We start from the raw sequence: 19,241 nt of genomic DNA, 5'->3' as shown, positions 1-19,241 counted from the left end.
TTGTTGTCAGTCAGCATCAGTCAGAACTGCTTGAATTGTATGTTTTTTTCTTAAAATCATTTTGCAATGTAGCCTATGATAATCCAACAGATTTTGTTTAGTCATATTTGTAGAATGACACTTTTAAATGAATTGTGATGTTGTAGGGGTACAGAGTAACTTACATTACATTATTGTTAGTTGTAGGCCTAATTAATACAGGCTATTCATGAAGGGAGAGTGCTACATTTATTTTTTAAATTTACTTTGTTTTGCTCAATTTTAAATTAAGTTGTATTGTATTTTATTGAAAAGCTTTGACTATTCAGTTTGTTCAATAGTGAAAAATAGATGAAATGCAAAAAACTTGTTCGGTATCATTCGGCCAAGTGTCCTGCATCATGTTCGGCTTCGGCCAAGAATTTTTGTTTCGGTGCTTCCCTAATATAAAGCATGATAAAGTTTTCTGTCCACATTACTCACAGAAGCTTTAGAAACAAAGATAAAAATCATTAATCTAAAAAAAGCAATGAGGGCAGAGCAGATTTTATTTAATTTTATCCCCAAACTAAACTATATTAAAGCCTCACTTACAGGCACACTGTGTGCTGTCCTTAACAATACATTACATGATCCAACATATGACTTTATACTAACTAAAGCTAACAATTTCTTTAGTATTATTACACTGACGAAATGTAAGATTCATCTAGTAGAGCAAAGACACTGGAGAACAAAATAAACCGCTAAAAACAGATGAAAGATCTGAGTTCTTTAGAATAGAAAACCTGCTTTTTAATTAAGTTAATGTAATTTAACTTAATGAAATCACTGAATAACTTCTCAACTTTCAAGTCGATATTGATCTTATAAAAACAGTGTTTTCCTTTAGATTCCCAGCACACTGAATGGTTAATATGAAACTGAGAGGAACTCACAAACATTTAGCATTGAAATGACTGGAATAAGAAGCTCCCCCTCGAAAACCAAACACTGAAATAACCACCAGTCTTAGAACTGCACACGTACATGGCTAAACTGAACATGGAGTCAATTCATAACACAAAATGACAAACAGGTTATGATGGGGTTATCCGATCAGGAGATGCAGACAGAGATTATAACAGATTTGGTCACATCTAAGCTTAAAGTGAAAAAAAAAACCTGTATGACTTTCTTTCTTTTGCAGAATACAAAAGGTGATGTTGATCTTCTTTTAAAGGCTCATTATAATGGTTTTGTATAGCTTTGTAATTTAGAACAATGCAAGCAATGTTAGATAAAATATATTTTTCAATACCCATGTTGAAATATTTCAATTAATATCATAAACGTGCAAATAGTCGACTAATGGCCTAAATATACAAATATAAGTCGACTTAAGAAGTCTCCAGTTGAGGGCAGCCCTAGTAGTAGTAGTTTGTCAGACTTTACATTTATCTACACAGGTAAACGATTTATTCACAACAATACCACAAACCGTATCCAGACCGGTTGTGTTTCTTTGGTTGGAAGCAGTGTTCACATTAGATCATCTTAAAAGGTTTAGGCTCAGAACACAGACTTTAGATGTAGAATAATTATACAAATCAAATCAAATCTATTTTTGAACTATATAAAAAAATAGACAAATGCTGCGTAACGAACTATTCGCTAGATTTCGCATTTGGTGTTAACACAGCATAAGACGAACAATTTGAAAAAAACATGGTTTGTCATATTAAACTCTGAAAGTGTATTGTTTTTCAGGGTACAAAAGTTTGTCGACAAATAGATGCTATAAACACTCTTTATAAGACATTTTCACTACTCCGGCTGACAATCTATCTTCAAATCTCTCTCTTGCACCAACACACTCTCTCTTCAGAGACCAGATGTTCTTTGCCACTGCAAACCCAATCCCTGATTATCCCATATCAAGAGTCCCAGATCAAATCAAACCATTAAAAATGTCACAGAGAACACCGTCAAACCATCTGAGAGAACATCACTGACAGTTACCGTCAACACACAATGATGATGTTAAGTGTACAGATTTCAAGGAACTGAACAACTTAACAATTAAAAAATGTGTCTGTGTATCATTTATCAATCCTCTTAAAGCAGCAATCCGTAACCGTAACCTTTTTTGGTTAATTTTGCATACAGTACTATCTTTCCTGGGTTAAAATGAAATGACATCACACTGACATTTCGTACAGCTCAACGTGTAAATCCTTATTCAATGCTTAGCAGTTTTTCATGTCCTTTTTGATCTATTTCACACAAAGTTACGTATTTTTGCTTTACGGAAGCGCACAGGGGAAAGCGATAGTGTTCGTAATTTGCCATCATAGTTAACAAAAATGCATCCAAAAATCTCTCATGTGTTGTGGTGCTGTGTGGTAAAGTCCAATGAAAAATCTGGGACCTGAAGCACTTCCCTAAACTGACCATTGAGCAACACTTATGTCTGAAATCTGTGTTATTGTTGCGAAGGACATTGTAAATACAAAGTTTAGGGTGGAGAAATCTGGCCTTTGATCAGCATTAAACTCTACCTTCCTCGAGAACTTGACCTTCCTTACACAAGTGTCAGTCTCATAGAGAAGCAGCTTTCACAGAGGAAAAGCCCTCTTCCTTTTTTTTTGGGGTCTGCAATGAATGATATCTCACGTTTGTGAAAGTTGGTTTTATGAAAGCAACATATAAACAAATATGAAGATGTAGGGATAAAAAGAGAAAATAATTTTCCTGTTATTAACCATTTCAGAATAAGATCACGCAGATCGAATGAAAAACCTATTAATAGGGCCTAAAGTATATCGCACAAAATGCTATAAAAAACATGAATAAACACTTAGGTCGGTATACGATCATTACGTTTATATTAAGACGGATTCCAGCACACTGGTTTTATTCGCATTTTGAAGTTTCGCATCAGAAACGAGTAATGGAACTCAAAATATCAAAATAAAAACCCTTAATTGGGATAAAAGTTTGACGCTCACTTTAGGTGGTTTTTCATTTTTGCAAAAAAGGGTTCATGTGAATAATGGGGGATGGAAACGCATTTGCCAAATAAATTCCTCTAAAAAGTAATGTAACTGCACCATGAGACGGCCTAACCTGACTAACCAGAGTACTGAAATGTTGTTATGGTCGTTCTTAAATGCCTGAGCAAAGTCGTCACAGTATTTCTGTAATCGCCTCTTAGAACTGTCACGACTATGTTTTCCAAACAGCAAGCATCCACAAAAGCAAAAGTATAGTGTGTCTGCTTGCGCAAGTATTATCATATATGAAAATAATTATATTCAGTGGCTCCTCTTACTTTTCTACGAACTTCTCCGCAGCCCAGCACGAGCACATCAGGTGCACACAGCAGTGTTTTAAAGGTTGGTAAGCGGTTGGTTTATTGAAGCGCTGTGTACTTTGAAGTCAATAGTTTTGATATAAGTTATTTAATGTTTAAACTGCGTTTAGAAGCAGACTTTTCTGGGATCAGTGGGCTGTGTGAATGGGGTTATAGAGTGTCACAAGCAACTGATGCATGAACACGGGAGAATCTGATATCCTCCGCTTGAACAAAAAAACACGAACAATACTATGACGTAAAAGGCAGAACACATCATTCAGTGAACAGAACATGCTTCAGCAGACTGTCGCAATAAGCATACTTGATAAGTGACAGTGTCAGATCACATTCCTGCTGAAGGGAACCTGAGTGAGACACCACTATGTGTAGTGTTTTCTCTCATAATCAAATATCTCAAGATCAATCCTTCACTTAATAAACACGCATTACACGTATTAAACCAAAACAAGCACATTTCAGAGCGAAACACACCATTGTCTTAATTCACAACCTACACAACTTAGCACCTATTGACATATCGCTTATTGCTCCCTAAACTCTTTGTAAGTAGCTTTGGATAAAAGCGTCTGCTAAATGACTAAATGTAAATGTAAGAATTACAAGGACAATTTTAAGTCCCAATCTGTCCCTGTTCTTCAGATTATAAAAAGATAAGAAAGAGATGGTGTTTGAAGAACACTTGACTGAATGGTTCTTTATGGATCCAAAAATGGTTCTTCAATGGCATCGCTGTCAAGAACCTTTTAAGCACCTTTATTTTTAAGAGTGTATACCAATTACCTGTATATAGTGCGCTATTTAAGAGGAAAGACATTTTAGTGTTGTCCAACACCAAAGTGGACATATCGAGTGCACTTGTTTAATCCCATGATGCACCACAAAAACAAGGTGAGTAAATCAGTGAAGTATGTAGGGAATAATAAACGAGGGAACAGGGGGTGCCATATTTAAACTGAACTTGGGTTTCGATTTTGCGAAATGAGCTCAAAACACGATTTCACTTCAGAAGAAATAAATTAAGCCCTGAAACCGATTGGATTTCAATTTTTTGAAGGATAAATGTGACTTTTTCGGTTACTTACTTCAACATTTTGGGTCATGCGTATCATTTTAATAAAGAAAATGTACTGAAGAAAAGAACTCAAACGCATAGGTCAATTATAAAAGAGAACATTGATTTTTAGATGAACTAATCTTTTTGTTTATCCTACCAGCAGATGAAGAGTCCTCGTGTTCGGAGCTCATGTATCCATCGCTTCGTCTGTCAGGTGTGCTGCGTCCGGATCCGTGAAACCCGCGGTGCGCCACTGAGGGAGACAGTCTCCCGTCATCCGAGTCCAGCTCTCGGCTCAACCGGACCAGAAGGTTCCCCCGGACACCTTCCCGCACGTTGCTTTTGGGATTGACGATGTTTCTTTGCACGAAGTTCTCGTTCAGCTCTTCGTCTTCGTAGTCGTGGTCGCTGTCGCTATCCCGTCGCTCGCCACCGAGTTTAACGTTACCGTCCAGCTGAGAGACAGCGCGGGGCGACGAGTTATCCTCGTGGACATCGGGCTTTTTAGGAGGGGGAGCGAGAATGGGCTTGCCTGTCTTGCTGCCCCTACAGACGTCCGGGGCAGCTACGTTAGTCTCGAGCTCTGTCCTGTTGGACCATCTCACGTCATAACTTTTCTTCTTCTGCTCCATGGTGGTCTGCAGGTAGATCACCTTGAACTTCTCCTCAGAAAGCGACTGCTGTAACCTCTTCACGTTGGCTTTGCATTTCTCCAGCTTTTCCTCTATGTCCTCCGCCGAGCTCAGGTTCATGAGGGGCACCTCGCCGACGGGAAACTCCTTTTTCCAGTGCTTCTCGAACTCCTCCTGGTCCCACATCCCGCGAGACGCGTCAATGTAGTCCGACAGAGAGCGAAAAGTCCTTCAAGGCGTCTCGGATCCTCCACAGCAGCTCGGTCTCGCCGTCTCTCAGTTGTCCGCGATCATTTTCTATTTCACGCGCCGTCTTGAGTCCATTCGCACGAGAGATCAGTTAGCGAATGAAAAAACTTTCAGCTTCCGCTGGAGAGTCGTGACGTCAGCCGGACGCGCAGCCAATCACATTCGACGACCGTTCACGCTCAGACATGCAGAATCCTTGTCTGTGGACTCGGTTTTCTTCTTATTACACATCGTTTGCGCCCCACATGTTGAGTACACACGCTACACGATATCCGGGCTTAATTCAGTTCAGTTTGCACGAGTTTTATCGTGAAGAAAACATATTATATGAACTTTATAAAAGTCAAAACTAAGTTAAACTAAACCATTATGCAAATGATATGCTGTGATTCAGTTGTTATGATATATATTTTTGGTTCAAGAGATGATACGTTTTTTCGTAAGTTCCGATGTAATATATATATATTATTTAGGATCTTTGATTGTTGATGTACATTGTTCATTTGCAGGAAGATTCATGCACAGCCTATATTGAGAATCATCTATTTTATTAAGGCATCCTCAAGTACATCTGAGGTCAGACTTTTATGCCAATTGAGTAATTCATGATCCATCTGCTGTCCAGAGCTGCCAGGACTCTTTATTCGCATTCCACTTCTCACCTCGTGTCGATACCATTAGCAAAGCACCAGAGGACAAACTCGATACGGGTATCATCAGGTCACTGGAATGACTGGGCTCCAGCGGTTCTGTGAGAAACTAAAGATGAGAGATGTGTGCGGTGATAGCGCCCGATCATCATGGGTTGAGCTCTGCCGTATGGATCAATCTCAATTTCAAACCTTTATGACTTTCTGTACTCCGCAGGATACAAAAGAAGATATTTCGAAGAATGTTGGTAGCCGAACAGCACTGGTCCCCATTTACTTCTATTGTATGGACACAAAGCCGATGCAAGTGAATTGGGCCAGCTGAGAATATTCTTCAAAATATCTTCTTTTCTGTTCTCTGGAAGAAAGAAAGTCATGCAGGGTGTAAATGATGAGAGGGCGAGTAAATGATGACAGAATCATCACTTTAAGGCTTTGAGAGCAGCTGTACACATGTAGAGTATGTTCATGCATTAGCACCGGACAGTAGATTGCAATTGGAGTTTTGCAATACTGCAATGTGTCTTAATATTTCATGTGGTTTTGCTCCGGATATCTTGTTTCGCTGTGTTGCTTTGTAAAACGTATTTGTATGTGGGCCGTTCGGTGGTTTGAAAAGCTTTATTTATAGAGAAATATATTTACATTGGCTCACTTTAAACTAGCAAAAAATCTTCTTTCTTTTTTCACCCCAACAGATATTGTATGATTGGCTGCCTAAGACGAAATGTTAATTGTTTTTCTCACTATCTTTGCCCGTTTGATATTTGAAAGAATAAAATGCAAAAAAATCTATTGAGTGTGTGTGGGGGGGGGCAGCGTGAGGGAGATCTTGTATTACATTAGAAAGAGGAGATAAGCAGATTTATTGACTATGCAGTCATACCTCTTGGGAGGCAGAGCATCTTCTTCTTTCAGCTATCAGAAGGGTGTGAACTCCATCAAACCTTTCTGCTCATCAATAATCATCCAGTAAAGTCACACATCACTGCAGAAACAACAATTATTCACCAGTTATTTTAGTCCACCAGGTTTATTGTTTCAAATAAAACAGTCATAACATTGGACAGTACGAGAACCTAAAGAACTTATTAGGTCATGATTTATTTGATATGCATCAGTGCATTTCACTCATGCTTTGAATACCAGCCAAAGAGAGATAGTCCTGGGATAAAAGTAAGGCTTGTAGCTTGAAATGTCTATGGAGGGTCAGCATCATATCTTGGTTGAAAAAGAAAAAAAAAATACGATATGAAGTGAATTTAAATAAAATCTTTTGCCAAACAGTAGTTACTGCATCATAAACCACTTGATTCTGTTACCATGGTGATTGATTGACAGTAGAAAATTTATTAATATAATTTGTGAACAAAAGGATGGACACAGCGAAACGCATGATGCAAAGTATTACCATTATCCATCCTGTTCTGTGGGTAAAAAATAATCATATTTTTTTTATATCGAGAAAGGTTGTTTTTTTGGAATATTGGGACAACTGATTATTCTGCCCCTCACGTGGATCAATTCACACTGATAAAAAATCCTGTAAAGAAACTGCAATTTTCTTGAGGCTGGGGTACTATTTACAGACGTGCTCAAATTTGTTGGTACACTTACAGCTCATCAAAATAATGCTTCATTCCTCCTGAAGAGTGATGAAAATAAAAGCTATTGTATCATCTATACTTGCATTCCTTTGGTATGTCAAAGAATAAAGCAAAGAAGCTATTGAAAGAGATGAAGTATTGCTTATTCTACAAAGATATTCTAAACACCTTATAAAAGATAATATATCATTGGATTATAATGATATTCCAAACTATTTAGTTTTTTTAATAAGTATCACAGAAGTGTTTCCAATCTTTTGATCAATCATTCAGCCTAAACGGAGAAAAGTAATCACTATGCTGTTTGGTGTCATTGTGTGCACCACATTGAACATGGACCAGAGAAAGTAAAGGATAGAGTTGTCTGTGAAGATAGAAAATAATAGATGAGCATGGTAAAGGTAAAGGCTACAAGACCATCTCCAAGCAGCTCAATGTTCCTGTGACAACAGTTGAAAATATTATTAAGAAGTTTAAGATCCATGGAATTGTAGCCAACCTCCACCTTTGAAAGAAAAACATAAAAAAGACTGGAATTTACTAAAATTCACATTGACAAGCCACAATCCTTCTGGGAGAATGTCCTTTGGACAGATGAGTCAAAACTGGAGCTTTTTGGCAAGTGACATCAGCTCTATGTTCACAGAGGAAAAAAATCAAGCTTTCAAAGAAGTGAACACCACACCTGCATTTGCTTGCAGTCATCGCCTCTAAAGGTTGTGCAACAAAATATTAGGTTAGGCGTCCCATCATTTTTGTCCATAACATTTATATATTGTATTTATGTATATATTTATATTATATTGAATAAAAATTCAAAAGCAAAGTCTGATTTCTATTAAATATGGAATAAACAATGGTGGATGCCAATTACTTCTGTCAGTTTCAAGTTATTTCTGAGAAGACCGTGCATTCTTCGTTTTTGTGGAGGGGTGCCAACAAATTTGAGCACGTCTGTATATAATTTGAAATTTTTTGACTGTATTTCAGATGAATACCTGAGAAGTCTGTAAATAAAACTTTAAAATGACATGTTTTTTGTACATAATTCGTGAAAAATCTGTTACTAAAACAGCAAATTTAGTAAAAGTAAAACATTTTTTACAGTAGTCTTGACATTTGTTCTCTAATGATAAATGATATTTAATTTCAATTTTTACATTCAGCCTTTTATTTCGTTTTGTTTATCAAAAACAAATAGATCATATTTCATATAAAGTTAAAAGGGAATAGGATCATTTCAAGTTTAATAGTCAGGTGCTGCCCTCCAGTGGTCAAACATGTAAAACACAATACAATACCTTTAAATCCCATTGTTTTTACAGACATTTGGCAGATGCCTTCATCCAATTACATATGTGTATTCAATGGAAAAAATACATTAGAAACAAAATCATGACAGAAGTTTATTTTTTTTGAGACTATTGATTTGTTTTATTTTGAATAGTGCAAAGTTGAATTTAAACATTATTAATAATATATCTTTTCAAATGAGACACATTTTAATATTTCTTTAACATGGTTGAAATGATTTCCTCTGAATCCATTAATCTAATAAAGACAATCAATATTTTATGTCATATAAAAACAAACTGGCACAATTTGACAACATTAAACTTAAAATTAAAATGCCATCTGTACCTTAGGAACATTTATAAATCTTTAAAATATTTTTTGAAATAATCAAGATAAAAGTCTATATATTTTTCTTCTTGCATAGATAGATAATCATACGCACACCATTTCATAATACACACTGATGGGTCTTTCAATGATCTACACATACATCACGAAACAAAATCAAAGTACCACGATCACACATTTTCGTTACAATCCCATCATACTCCTTCAAGATGAAGGTTTTCAGTGCCTGCTGAACATTTTTAAACAGTTCCAACAATCTATAAAGTCATAAAATACAACTAAGGATTGATCAACAATGTTTGACTCATCTCTACTGTACAGTTTTCTATGCTCTTATTATCGGTGACTTTAAGAACACCCTGCCAGCTCCTGTAAATCAACGCTTTCTTATCAAACTATTATTTCTTAAGGCAACGGTTGGGTTGCATAACTGAACAAAAGACAAAAATGGGTATTCATGAGGGAAATACTAGAGGTATTACATCACAAACAAAACAACACAGTTTAGACAGATTCAGGACACGTGACGTCTACAAACATAGTGCTTGGAGGTTATTTTGTTTTTAAGGCTTTTTCAGGTCAGAGTCTACGGTGTGTTGAATCACAGACTCAAGGGCAGTAAAGACTGTTCCTGAGATAGACCACATTATTACCTGTGCTAAGAGGTCTAGATATTTATCAAGAAATCTATTTCCTTATTTTTATTGGAGTATTTTATCAAGCATTTTAGTACAAAAGATGAAATTCTGGAAATGTTAGAAAATGCGATTGTTAAAAACATTAATCGTTCTTGAAAACTAAACTGTGAATTTGATAGGTTATATACTGAATTTAAAGGGTTTTGTCCCTCATGTTGTTCCAACCTCTAATGGTTTTCATTGTCCTACAAAACTGTTTCGATTTATGCTTCGTTTATTCCTAAAACAACTTATTACACGACAAAAGTCCTAAAGGCAAACAAACAGGTTTGGTCGTAAATATTTCTTTCTAACATTTGTATAATTTAAAGAACCTTTTTTCCACTACAAACAATCTTTTGTGTAACAGAAGCTTCTTCAGGTGTTTAATAGTTTTGCTATGGCTTTTCGAAGCAGCTTTATCTTTAAGAGGAACAAGTTGCATTAAGTTATTAAATGATGCTTTCTGTGTGCTTCTGACGCTTGATGATGCAGTCACCATCCACTTCCATTAGAAACAAAAACATTTTAAACAAATCTGCATTTTGGTTCAGAAGAACAAAGAAATCATGGAAGTTTAAACAACACTAGAGCAAATAAACTGAGTTATGACAACTTTTTCATTATAATGTGAACCATTACTTTAAAAGACGAGACTTGTTTTGACACTATGCTTTTCTGAGAGCATTACCAGTTAGTTTTTCTCTACATGTGGTCATAAACGCTTGCTGTTTCTCATAATACGCGGCTTCATTAATGAACGTGGGGTACACTGTGCTGGCACCTTCATAAGGGATTGTTCTCCCGTCGAAAGTTAGGAACATAGGGTCACCCCGGCTCAAAGGTTCCCAGTCACAATCCTGCAGAGAGAAAGAGAGGAAAATAACTCGTAAACAGATGCATCTGAGTCGTGCGTTTTTTTACATGCATTTTCCAAATACATGAATAAACTTCCATTTAGCTGCTTTTCACAGATGAAATACCTGTAGATGAGGGTGCACCATGGCTGTTATGTTGCCATTGGTGTCTCGAGGGTAATCCATTCTCTCCTGAGCTCTAAACACTTCCACTGTACACGGAAGAAACTCCACACCTACGACACACAACGCACATTATGCATTTGACAGATGCTTTTATCCAAAGCGACTTACATTGCATTATCCTGTACATTTGTTTCTAAGTATGTGCTATCTCCTGGGATCGAACCCACAACCTTGGCGTTGTTGCTCTTAGCACTGAGCTACAGGAACGCAAATGATCTCAAAGGACAGAAAATCATGAGAAATGGATAGATTTCACCAACTCTGTTGTTGCCGAGTTATTAGTCAGACGCTTATATAAAAGCATCATATGTACAGTAAATCAATCTAAAAACATGTTTATTATGTTCTATTCATGTTGTGTTTTTTCAGCTGTGTTTTCTTCAGGAGGCGGTGGATTCAGCTGGGCTTAAAAACTCTTCTGTAAATAAACCCAACCAGCAGCTTCCTTGTTCCACAATATTCTAAAATAAGTAAATAAGTACTATATTGACAGTCCTCTGTAATGAAAGTTTGTTAAATAAGTAGCAGACATATTGGCCAATACTAAGCATTTTACAAGATAAGCATCGGCTAATAATTCTTTCCATTCAGCCACAAGATGTAAAGCCAATGTCTGAAAGGACCAATTTTCAAACTGTACAATGGGGTGTCAGATTCGCCACCCAGTGGGAGACACAGAGGTGATAAAAATGAATGTGAACTCCAATTTCCAACTCCCTCAGCTCAGATATGTGCTTGTTTTTAAACAAGATTCGGATTACCTCTAGGCTTTAAAGTCTGTGTGACCTGAAAGAAAATCTGGCTTGTGTAGGATGAATGAGATACAAACATTTAAAAATAATAATATGTTTGAATTCCCACATATTGCTGTCTGGTGTGCGCTGAAATGATCACACTTAAAATAAAAATGTTATGCTTTATGTGATGCATTAAACTGGTTCTACAAATATTATTAAGAGTATTAACATCCGATATTAACCTGTTTTTCAACATTTTAAACAAATTTGTTAATATGTTTAGGAAATATATTTTTCTATATTACAATATACAGATACTATATACAGTATACTGACCCTACCTGTAAAAACCTGTTTTTGTCATCCTACATAGTTTTGGAGACTTTGGCGTTTTTTCAGAGGCAGAGTCTCATATATAATGTTGTAGTTTTTTTACATTTATATGAAATGTGACATTACAACATTAAAGGTATTATAAATAATAAAAAAACTCTTAAAATATTTTCCATGATGACAGAACATAAGTTTGTTTTTGTTGATGTTGTCCTAACACGCTAAACATTAGCGAATGGAAAACCTGTTTGAGTGCCTACAATGAGAGATTCATCCAGAACAATGCAGCTCAGACAAAAAACCCAGGAAACTGCTAATGACATGGAAACAGACCAGCCAGCCAACAAGCATTCAAGTCAAAAAACAGAAAAGGAACTAGCCGCCCGGTTCAACATGTTCCTGGTTAATGTGAGACAAGGAGGATGTGTTTTCACAACGGTCTGAAAGTACACGTGACGTGTCGTTGACATTATTGTGTTTATCCAGCCATCGAATCGGACGACCAGGGGGAAAAATACATAAATATATCATATGCATTCGGAAGTTACATTAACAAGAAACATCTATGGTACAAATAACAACACAGCTCGATATAAGATGCACATTATGTGTTGTGTCTTGTTATAATTCAAAGGAAATAAAAATCTATTTTAAGTTTAAGGTTGCAGTGTAGTGTGCATTCTGGTCTGTGTTTAAGATTCATTGATCTCACCACTATTGAAGAGCTCAATGAAGTCCAGCGCATGCTTCAGTATTGTCCGCATGGACTCGAACACATTACTCCGTAAAACCCCTTGCGGCTGTGGGCCCACCTCAACACCTGCAATACACACAAACACACATAAACTGTGAAATCGTTGAAATCGATAACGGCAAAAAAAATCCTTTTCAGTCACAAGCTTTGATGAAAGGGTTCTCAACCTTTCTGACTCCAAGGCGCCCCGTTGCATTCAATAATATTCAAAGGTCCCCCTCCCACATACAACAACTCACCATTTCTACCCAATAAAATATTTCAGAGCTTGAAAAAACGGCTCATATTATAAGAAATATCTTGGGATTTTAGACCCCCTTTAGACCTCCGCTGGGTCACAGCCCCTCTGCTGAGAACCACTGTTTTAATGTAAGGCGTCCAAACACAGAAAGCTAAATGAGTTTTGCTGCTTGCCTGCTTCTACAAGATCAGCAGATTCTGTCGCCATCTTTAAGAATCGGCTGAAAACACATCTCTTCCTTCTGCACCTGACTGATCATTTCTGATTTCTATATCACATTTACATTACATTTAGACATTTGGCAGATGCTTTTATCCAAAGCGACTTACATTGCTTTATCCTATACATTTTACATAGGTATTTGCAATCCCCTGGGATCGAACCCACAACCTTACGTTGTTAACACAATGCTCTTACCACTGAGCTACAGGGGAAAAAAATCTACAATATCAAAAAAAATGCATGCTTATCTAAGCTTATATAAACTAAACTTGGCTCTGGACACTGTAGCAGGCTTTGTGAGACATGTTTTTATTGCTCTTATGCTTTTTATTGTCCTAATGTTTGACCCAATTGCTTCCATTGTTTACCCAACTTGTTAGTCGCTTTGGATAAAAGCGTCTGCTAAATGACTAAATGTAAATGTAGAGTAAATGTAAAATAAACTTAAGTAACTTAAAGTTACATTAAAAGAAAGGTGGGAGGTGACATTACTGTGGATGTTCCAGAATTATGAATTCATCCAAAGATCAAGTCTCTTATAAATCTCAAAACTACAATTTTACCAATTTAATGATTCTAATGTGTATCAAAGCTGTCCTTTCACAAAAACACATCGAGCCAACAGATTTGTGACCTAAAAGTGGGCAACAGTTCTGACACCCACCCACCCACGTGACGTCTAGGGATCTCTGAGGATTTGTATTCAACTAAATTCAGACCTTTTGCATAATGTGTCCCACTTCTGTGTATCCAGCTTTCCTTTAAGATATAGAGGTAATAATCAACTTGATTTAGCATGTGGAGGTTAGACTGTGGATTTGGGCGAGACTTTGTACTCACCAATGGGGTGTTTGGCCACAGAACGTGTCGTTGAATATTTCAGCTGTGGGTGCTCATTTAACAGCACTGAGCAGGTGTGTGGAGCCATGGCTTTCTGAAACAAAATAACACAAGAGACTTTGAGTTCCAGACAATTGAATCAAAACTGTTAACTGAAAGACAATGCAAGATCCTATTCAATATTTCCAAAAAATGATTTATGCAACAAATTATATTTGTATGTGGGAAAGTTAAAAGAATAATGAGCGTAACAGTGTATATAAAGCTACAAAAATGTCTCTTACAGATGGGCAATTCCGCTCAGATAATGTATTTGTAACCAATATACTTAACCATTTGTTCTTATTTAACAAAACCCTTGGTGATAGGGTATCAGTCTATTCACAAGGTTTCTATTTTAAAAACGGAAAATAACATGCATGAAGGGATGCCTCTTCATAGAACATAAAATAATTACTTTATTTTTATTTTAATGTGTCCATTTATGAGGATTATGTACCCTTATGGATGTGATTATCCTGAAAATGGCACTTACCTGACTATGAAAAGTAATGCACTAAAAATAAAACAAATGCTTTAAAAACTGAAAGAGGGACCTCACATGGGTATTTGAACCATTCAAATGATGTCTGTGCTGTTAGTATATTAAATACCTTTGGTAAAAACTTTTTTATGTTAAGGTTGACATATTCACTGAATTGCTTAGATATCTATACTGAAGTTGGATCACACGTTTGTAAGTTCTATATACATTATAATTATTTTAATCCATTTTTAAGAACTAAAACAATGTTGCGAGTGACATCTCTTACTTTGATGTAATGCACCATCTGAAGATTAAAGAGATCTTGTGAGCTTTCCAGAATGAGAGTGGAGCCCATGTTTGAGGTGGTGTTGTGAAGGTCAAAGATGACATCGTACGCATCCTGGGTTCCCTTGGGTCCAAACATTCGATTGATTTCTCGGGCCCTCTGGACTTCATATGGCATCCCTTCTACATCTGGAGCACTGTTGATGAATCATCTCTTATTAATATAACCACACATTCATTATGCTAAGTCACAACAAATAAGAACCAAAAGAAACCACGTCTGCATGTAAACACACATTCAAAACACGGAAAAGGGTTAAAGGTTCAAGAATCCAATACCAGAATTTGGACTTTTAACCCTTCTCTGTAAGCTGAGGACAGGTGTGTAATATTAACAAAAAATAATATTAAAGTCCATTTGTATTCCAATAGTTATTTGTATTCCCTGAAAATAGAAAACATGGTGGCTCTTTTTGTTTGAGCGACAACATCGGCCAAATCCAGCAATACAGACGTTTCCTTTAGACTGGACTGGGACTGTTTGTCTGAATAAAATAATAATCATTCAAAAGAAGGTGTAGAATTAACTATTTTAACAGAGCAATCGACCAAAGACTAGATCAGCTATTACATATTCTGTGAAAAATTGACTTAAGTAAACTTGGAGCTTGAGTTATCATTCAAATGAGTCAAGCCCTGGAAATCCTAAAAAGCCTATTACCAGATGGATACATGATCAAATGATAATAATATAAACAAAGCATATATAAATAAATGATTCGGTATTTAACTGTTTGGAAATGAGATAACATTCCAGATCCTACATTAGAACTTTTTAACATTTGCATTTTATCTGTAAACATCTCTCATGATGGCCACGCATTAAAACGGCTTGATATCTGCTTTTTGTCCATGGTCAGTCTCAAAAGAATACTATACGCATGTATAAAATCCTAAATTATTGTATATCAATTTGCAACATCAATGATATTGTTAATTGCATTTCAGTTTAAGGAGCCTCATTCTGCATCCCTCATTCTATTCAAATCTGATCCATTCTCAAATGCAGAATGCTTTATTTTTGTATTGTTTTTCTTTCTTAGGTGCTATACAAAAACATCAAAGGTATTCCTGAACACCTTATTAATGTGAGAATGCGCAAATTGTTCAAATTCGGTTCATTTAGATATCTGTGTGAAAAAATTCATTACGCTCATTGGCAATTATAAGTGCACGGATCCTTAAATCCTACAGACGTGCTGTTCATTGTTAGCATGCATTTACCTAGTGTGGTTAAATATTGGTTAGCAAATGGACCCCAGTGTTGATGTCGAGGGTCTACTCAGGTATGTGGCGTGTACCCACTTGTGTGGTGCAGGGTATGCAAGGGTATACGTCGTACAGCCTACCCTCGTCATTTTTCCATGGTGTGTCATAAAAGTCGTGAATAACAGGACAAACTGCTGCCAATATTGTAGAAAACACCTATGAGTGATCTCAGGTCTGATCTACCTCAGCGTTCTACAAGTGCTCATCAATCTAATTGAGATGGCCAATCAAATGAAGGAAGCCGAGCATTACAGTCCAATCAGACGAAAGAAGGCAGGAGGTCATTTTAACAGAAGTCCAGTTCGAGGTCAGTTTCACTGTGAAAGTACCAGATGTTTTATCATAGAAATTTCATTCACATGGGGTCAGACTGATGAGAATGAGATAACTCATGAGATGTCTCTCTGATAATGGCAAGGAAAGGTAAGTATGCTGTGTATTTCTATAATCAAAGGCAGAGGTTGCCTACCCGATGAATCCTCAGACCTCTATTCATATTCTTGACTGCTTCCCGTCATGCATAATGCGTGGGAATTGGGCAATTCAACTGTGCTAAAATAGTGGGATTATAACAGTGAATCTGAATCACTCGTTTATATTTATGTCATTTCAAACACAAATGCTCTGCCGTGAAACATTGACTGGATAATATTTGTATAAAAATATTGACCATGAGTTTACTTTTTTACTGATGCTGATAATCATGAAAAGACAGACATGGTTGTAAGTTTGCTATTGTCATCTAAATTGCACTTCATAGACGAGGTTTAGCCTTAAACACGACTATACCTTAGTTAATCTAGACCATTTAAGTCGCTTTTATTAAAATGCCTTAGAAACAACACTACCGATGTTCATCTTGCGACAACACTATGACAAGGGGCAAGTTACTTTTAGTTAAAACAGCTAAAAATTCCTTTTAGTCTGGGACTGGCCTTAAGCCTTGTCTGAGAAACTGCCGCGAAAGATATTCAAATGCACATAAATCAAGGAAGTCACCATTTTTTTGGACATTGGTATTTCTAAAATCCTGCGTACATCCATGGCTCTTCGTATAGGTTTGGTTCAGCATCTAAATCAAACATTAAGAGACTACAATGAATAGTCTGGACCGCTGAGAGGATTATTGTTGCCCTCCTGCCCAACCTCCAAGATCTTGACACCTCCAGAAAGAGAAAAGGGTATTTTGGACCCCTTCACCCCCTCTTCCAACTGTTGCCATTTGGCCGGCGCTTCTCATTTATTTGCACCATGTGTACACTTTCTTCTGCACTAAGCTTCTAAACCAAGTCAAAATCCTCGTGTATGTAAACACACTTAAAGCTCTTTCTGATACAGATATAGCCTGTATACCAGTTTTCTGTGGCTATCACTCATTTCTGATAGGAAACTTCAATATGTGCATAAAACCAGGGGGAACACTGTCTACATTATAACACCGAGGCGTTCATCCTTGGCTGGGCCGCTTTAAAAATGGGGGCATAAACCCAAGTACCCAACTCTCCAGTCACCACTACACCACTGATTGAACCTTTTGATTGAATGTGTACTTTACTATCTTGTTTGGTTTACTTGGCGTTAGCTAGTCAGTTAACGTGAAATAGTTCACATATCCTTAAGTTCACATTTATAATATATTTATTATAGCAAATGTTGCACCGAATCTTTGCATGGCAGGACATCATGCCAGCTATCCAAACACACACTAATGACATTCAAGGTACTTAATTTACCGCCTAAATATTTTGTTACGAGTTTAATTTAATGTTATTCAGTTGGACGTCCAGTTCACGTTGGCTAAACTGGAAAACAAAACTAATGTTCATGTCTCTTTAACCGACAAACATCACGTTTGTAACGCTCATGACACGAGCAGAGTAAACAGCGGATCCGTTCACTCGTCTGATCCTGTCAGTGCGTCCATGGACGCATTTGCGTGTGAATTATACGTTTTTGCATTTAATATAACAGATAGGAACAGATCCACGCGTCACAAACGTGCACAAAGCGTTTGAAAACATGACAATTCGATGCGTTGAATAAAAAAACGCAAAGACGCGCGCCACTAATGCGCATCCGTAGGATAACGTTACATCAACAAAATCAAGGAAGTACCGTAAGAACGCGCATTATGTGAATGGCGTATCAAAGTTTTGCAACAGTTTAAAGTCTATCACGTCCATATGAATGCGCGTTCACGCTCTACAATGTTGTCCATTAATAAAACACAGAAAATAACGTGTAACAGGTGCCGTTTACCTGATATTCGCAAGAGTGAAGGCTCGGTTCAGGTCCGTATCGATATACCGTGTACATTTCTCCACAGCTCTTGGATTTGTTATGAAGGGCTTCGTCACCAGCCCGTTTCTTTCTATCTCAGCCGCGTTCTTCATCCACATATTTACCAACGTAATGCCGGACATCTCGTTCCCATGCGTGCCCCCGAATATAGCCACTCGTTTGAGTCCCGGAGAACATTGAGTATTAATACTCGAACTCATAGCGGTGCGCAAAGTTTCAACACTGTCGCCGTTTCCTCTGGTTGTGAATGCGGTTGTATAATGGTTATTTAAAGGCTGTGCCTGAGCCCGTTTCTCATTCTTATTAAGCGCGTACGGGTCGGGTTTCACAACCGTCCTGTCAGTGTCAGTGTCTTACCGAGAGCGATTACGTTTGTGTACCGTCACTATTATGACGTATGAGATTATAAACGGAGAAAAAAAAACTGAAAACACGACCAGATGACGCAAGCGAACATCGTTAGAAATGTGCGAAGAGAAATAGAATACAAATAAAACAACGAAAATAAATGATAAAATACATTACTGCATATATGTCAGATTATACACAGACAAAAGTAACAGTAGACCACTTACACTGTAAATCCCGCACAAAAGTGTAACGCCAGAAAAATAGCGTAAAATAGAAAAAACTTGCACATAGTAAAAATATGTTTTTTTGTTATTTTACACACGGTTGGTTACCTTTGCATTTTGTTTCTGCAATTTGATATTTAAACGCATTTTAAAAATGTATATGAAAATAATAACAAAATAATATGTGACCCTTGACAACAAAACC

The 19,241-nt window shown here is 36.9% G+C and overlaps 2 protein-coding genes across 2 annotated transcripts in view; both read right to left on the bottom strand.

Moving 5' to 3' along the window:
* abr (ABR activator of RhoGEF and GTPase) overlaps positions 1 to 5,347 on the bottom strand; it is a 106,829-nt gene extending 101,482 nt beyond the window's left edge. Inside the window, exon 1 of the mRNA XM_056745348.1 lies at positions 4,549 to 5,347. Coding sequence (XP_056601326.1) covers positions 4,549 to 5,209 — 661 coding nt within the window. The 5' untranslated portion in view covers positions 5,210 to 5,347. The remainder of the gene's footprint in view (positions 1 to 4,548) is intronic.
* A 3,413-nt stretch (positions 5,348 to 8,760) lies between these two features.
* Positions 8,761 to 18,840, bottom strand: aspa (aspartoacylase). Its single transcript, XM_056747121.1, has 6 exons — positions 18,420 to 18,840; positions 14,833 to 15,028; positions 14,021 to 14,114; positions 12,676 to 12,783; positions 10,834 to 10,943; positions 8,761 to 10,710 (listed from the first exon to the last, which is right to left on the bottom strand). The coding sequence occupies exons 1-6, from the start codon at positions 18,659 to 18,661 to the stop codon at positions 10,519 to 10,521; spliced, it is 942 nt and encodes a 313-aa protein (XP_056603099.1). The 5' UTR covers positions 18,662 to 18,840; the 3' UTR covers positions 8,761 to 10,518.
* Between the last annotated feature and the right edge of the window lie 401 nt (positions 18,841 to 19,241).

The sequence above is a fragment of the Triplophysa dalaica genome, chromosome 4 (assembly GCF_015846415.1).
Source record: "Triplophysa dalaica isolate WHDGS20190420 chromosome 4, ASM1584641v1, whole genome shotgun sequence".
NCBI classification, from domain to species: Eukaryota; Metazoa; Chordata; class Actinopteri; order Cypriniformes; family Nemacheilidae; genus Triplophysa; species Triplophysa dalaica.
Note: the sequence above shows the minus strand (reverse complement) of the source record. Positions and strands in the feature narration are given on the sequence as shown.

Coding starts and splice junctions, on each gene's coding strand:
- aspa (XM_056747121.1), bottom strand. CDS start 18,661: ATGAGTTCGAGTATTAATACTCAATGTTCTCCGGGACTCAAACGAGTG. Junction 15,029..18,419: donor TTCACTCTTGCGAATATCAG/GTAAACGGCACC, acceptor ATTCATCAACAG/TGCTCCAGATGTAGAAGGGA. Junction 12,784..14,020: donor TGTGGCCAAACACCCCATTG/GTGAGTACAAAG, acceptor TGTGTATTGCAG/GTGTTGAGGTGGGCCCACAG.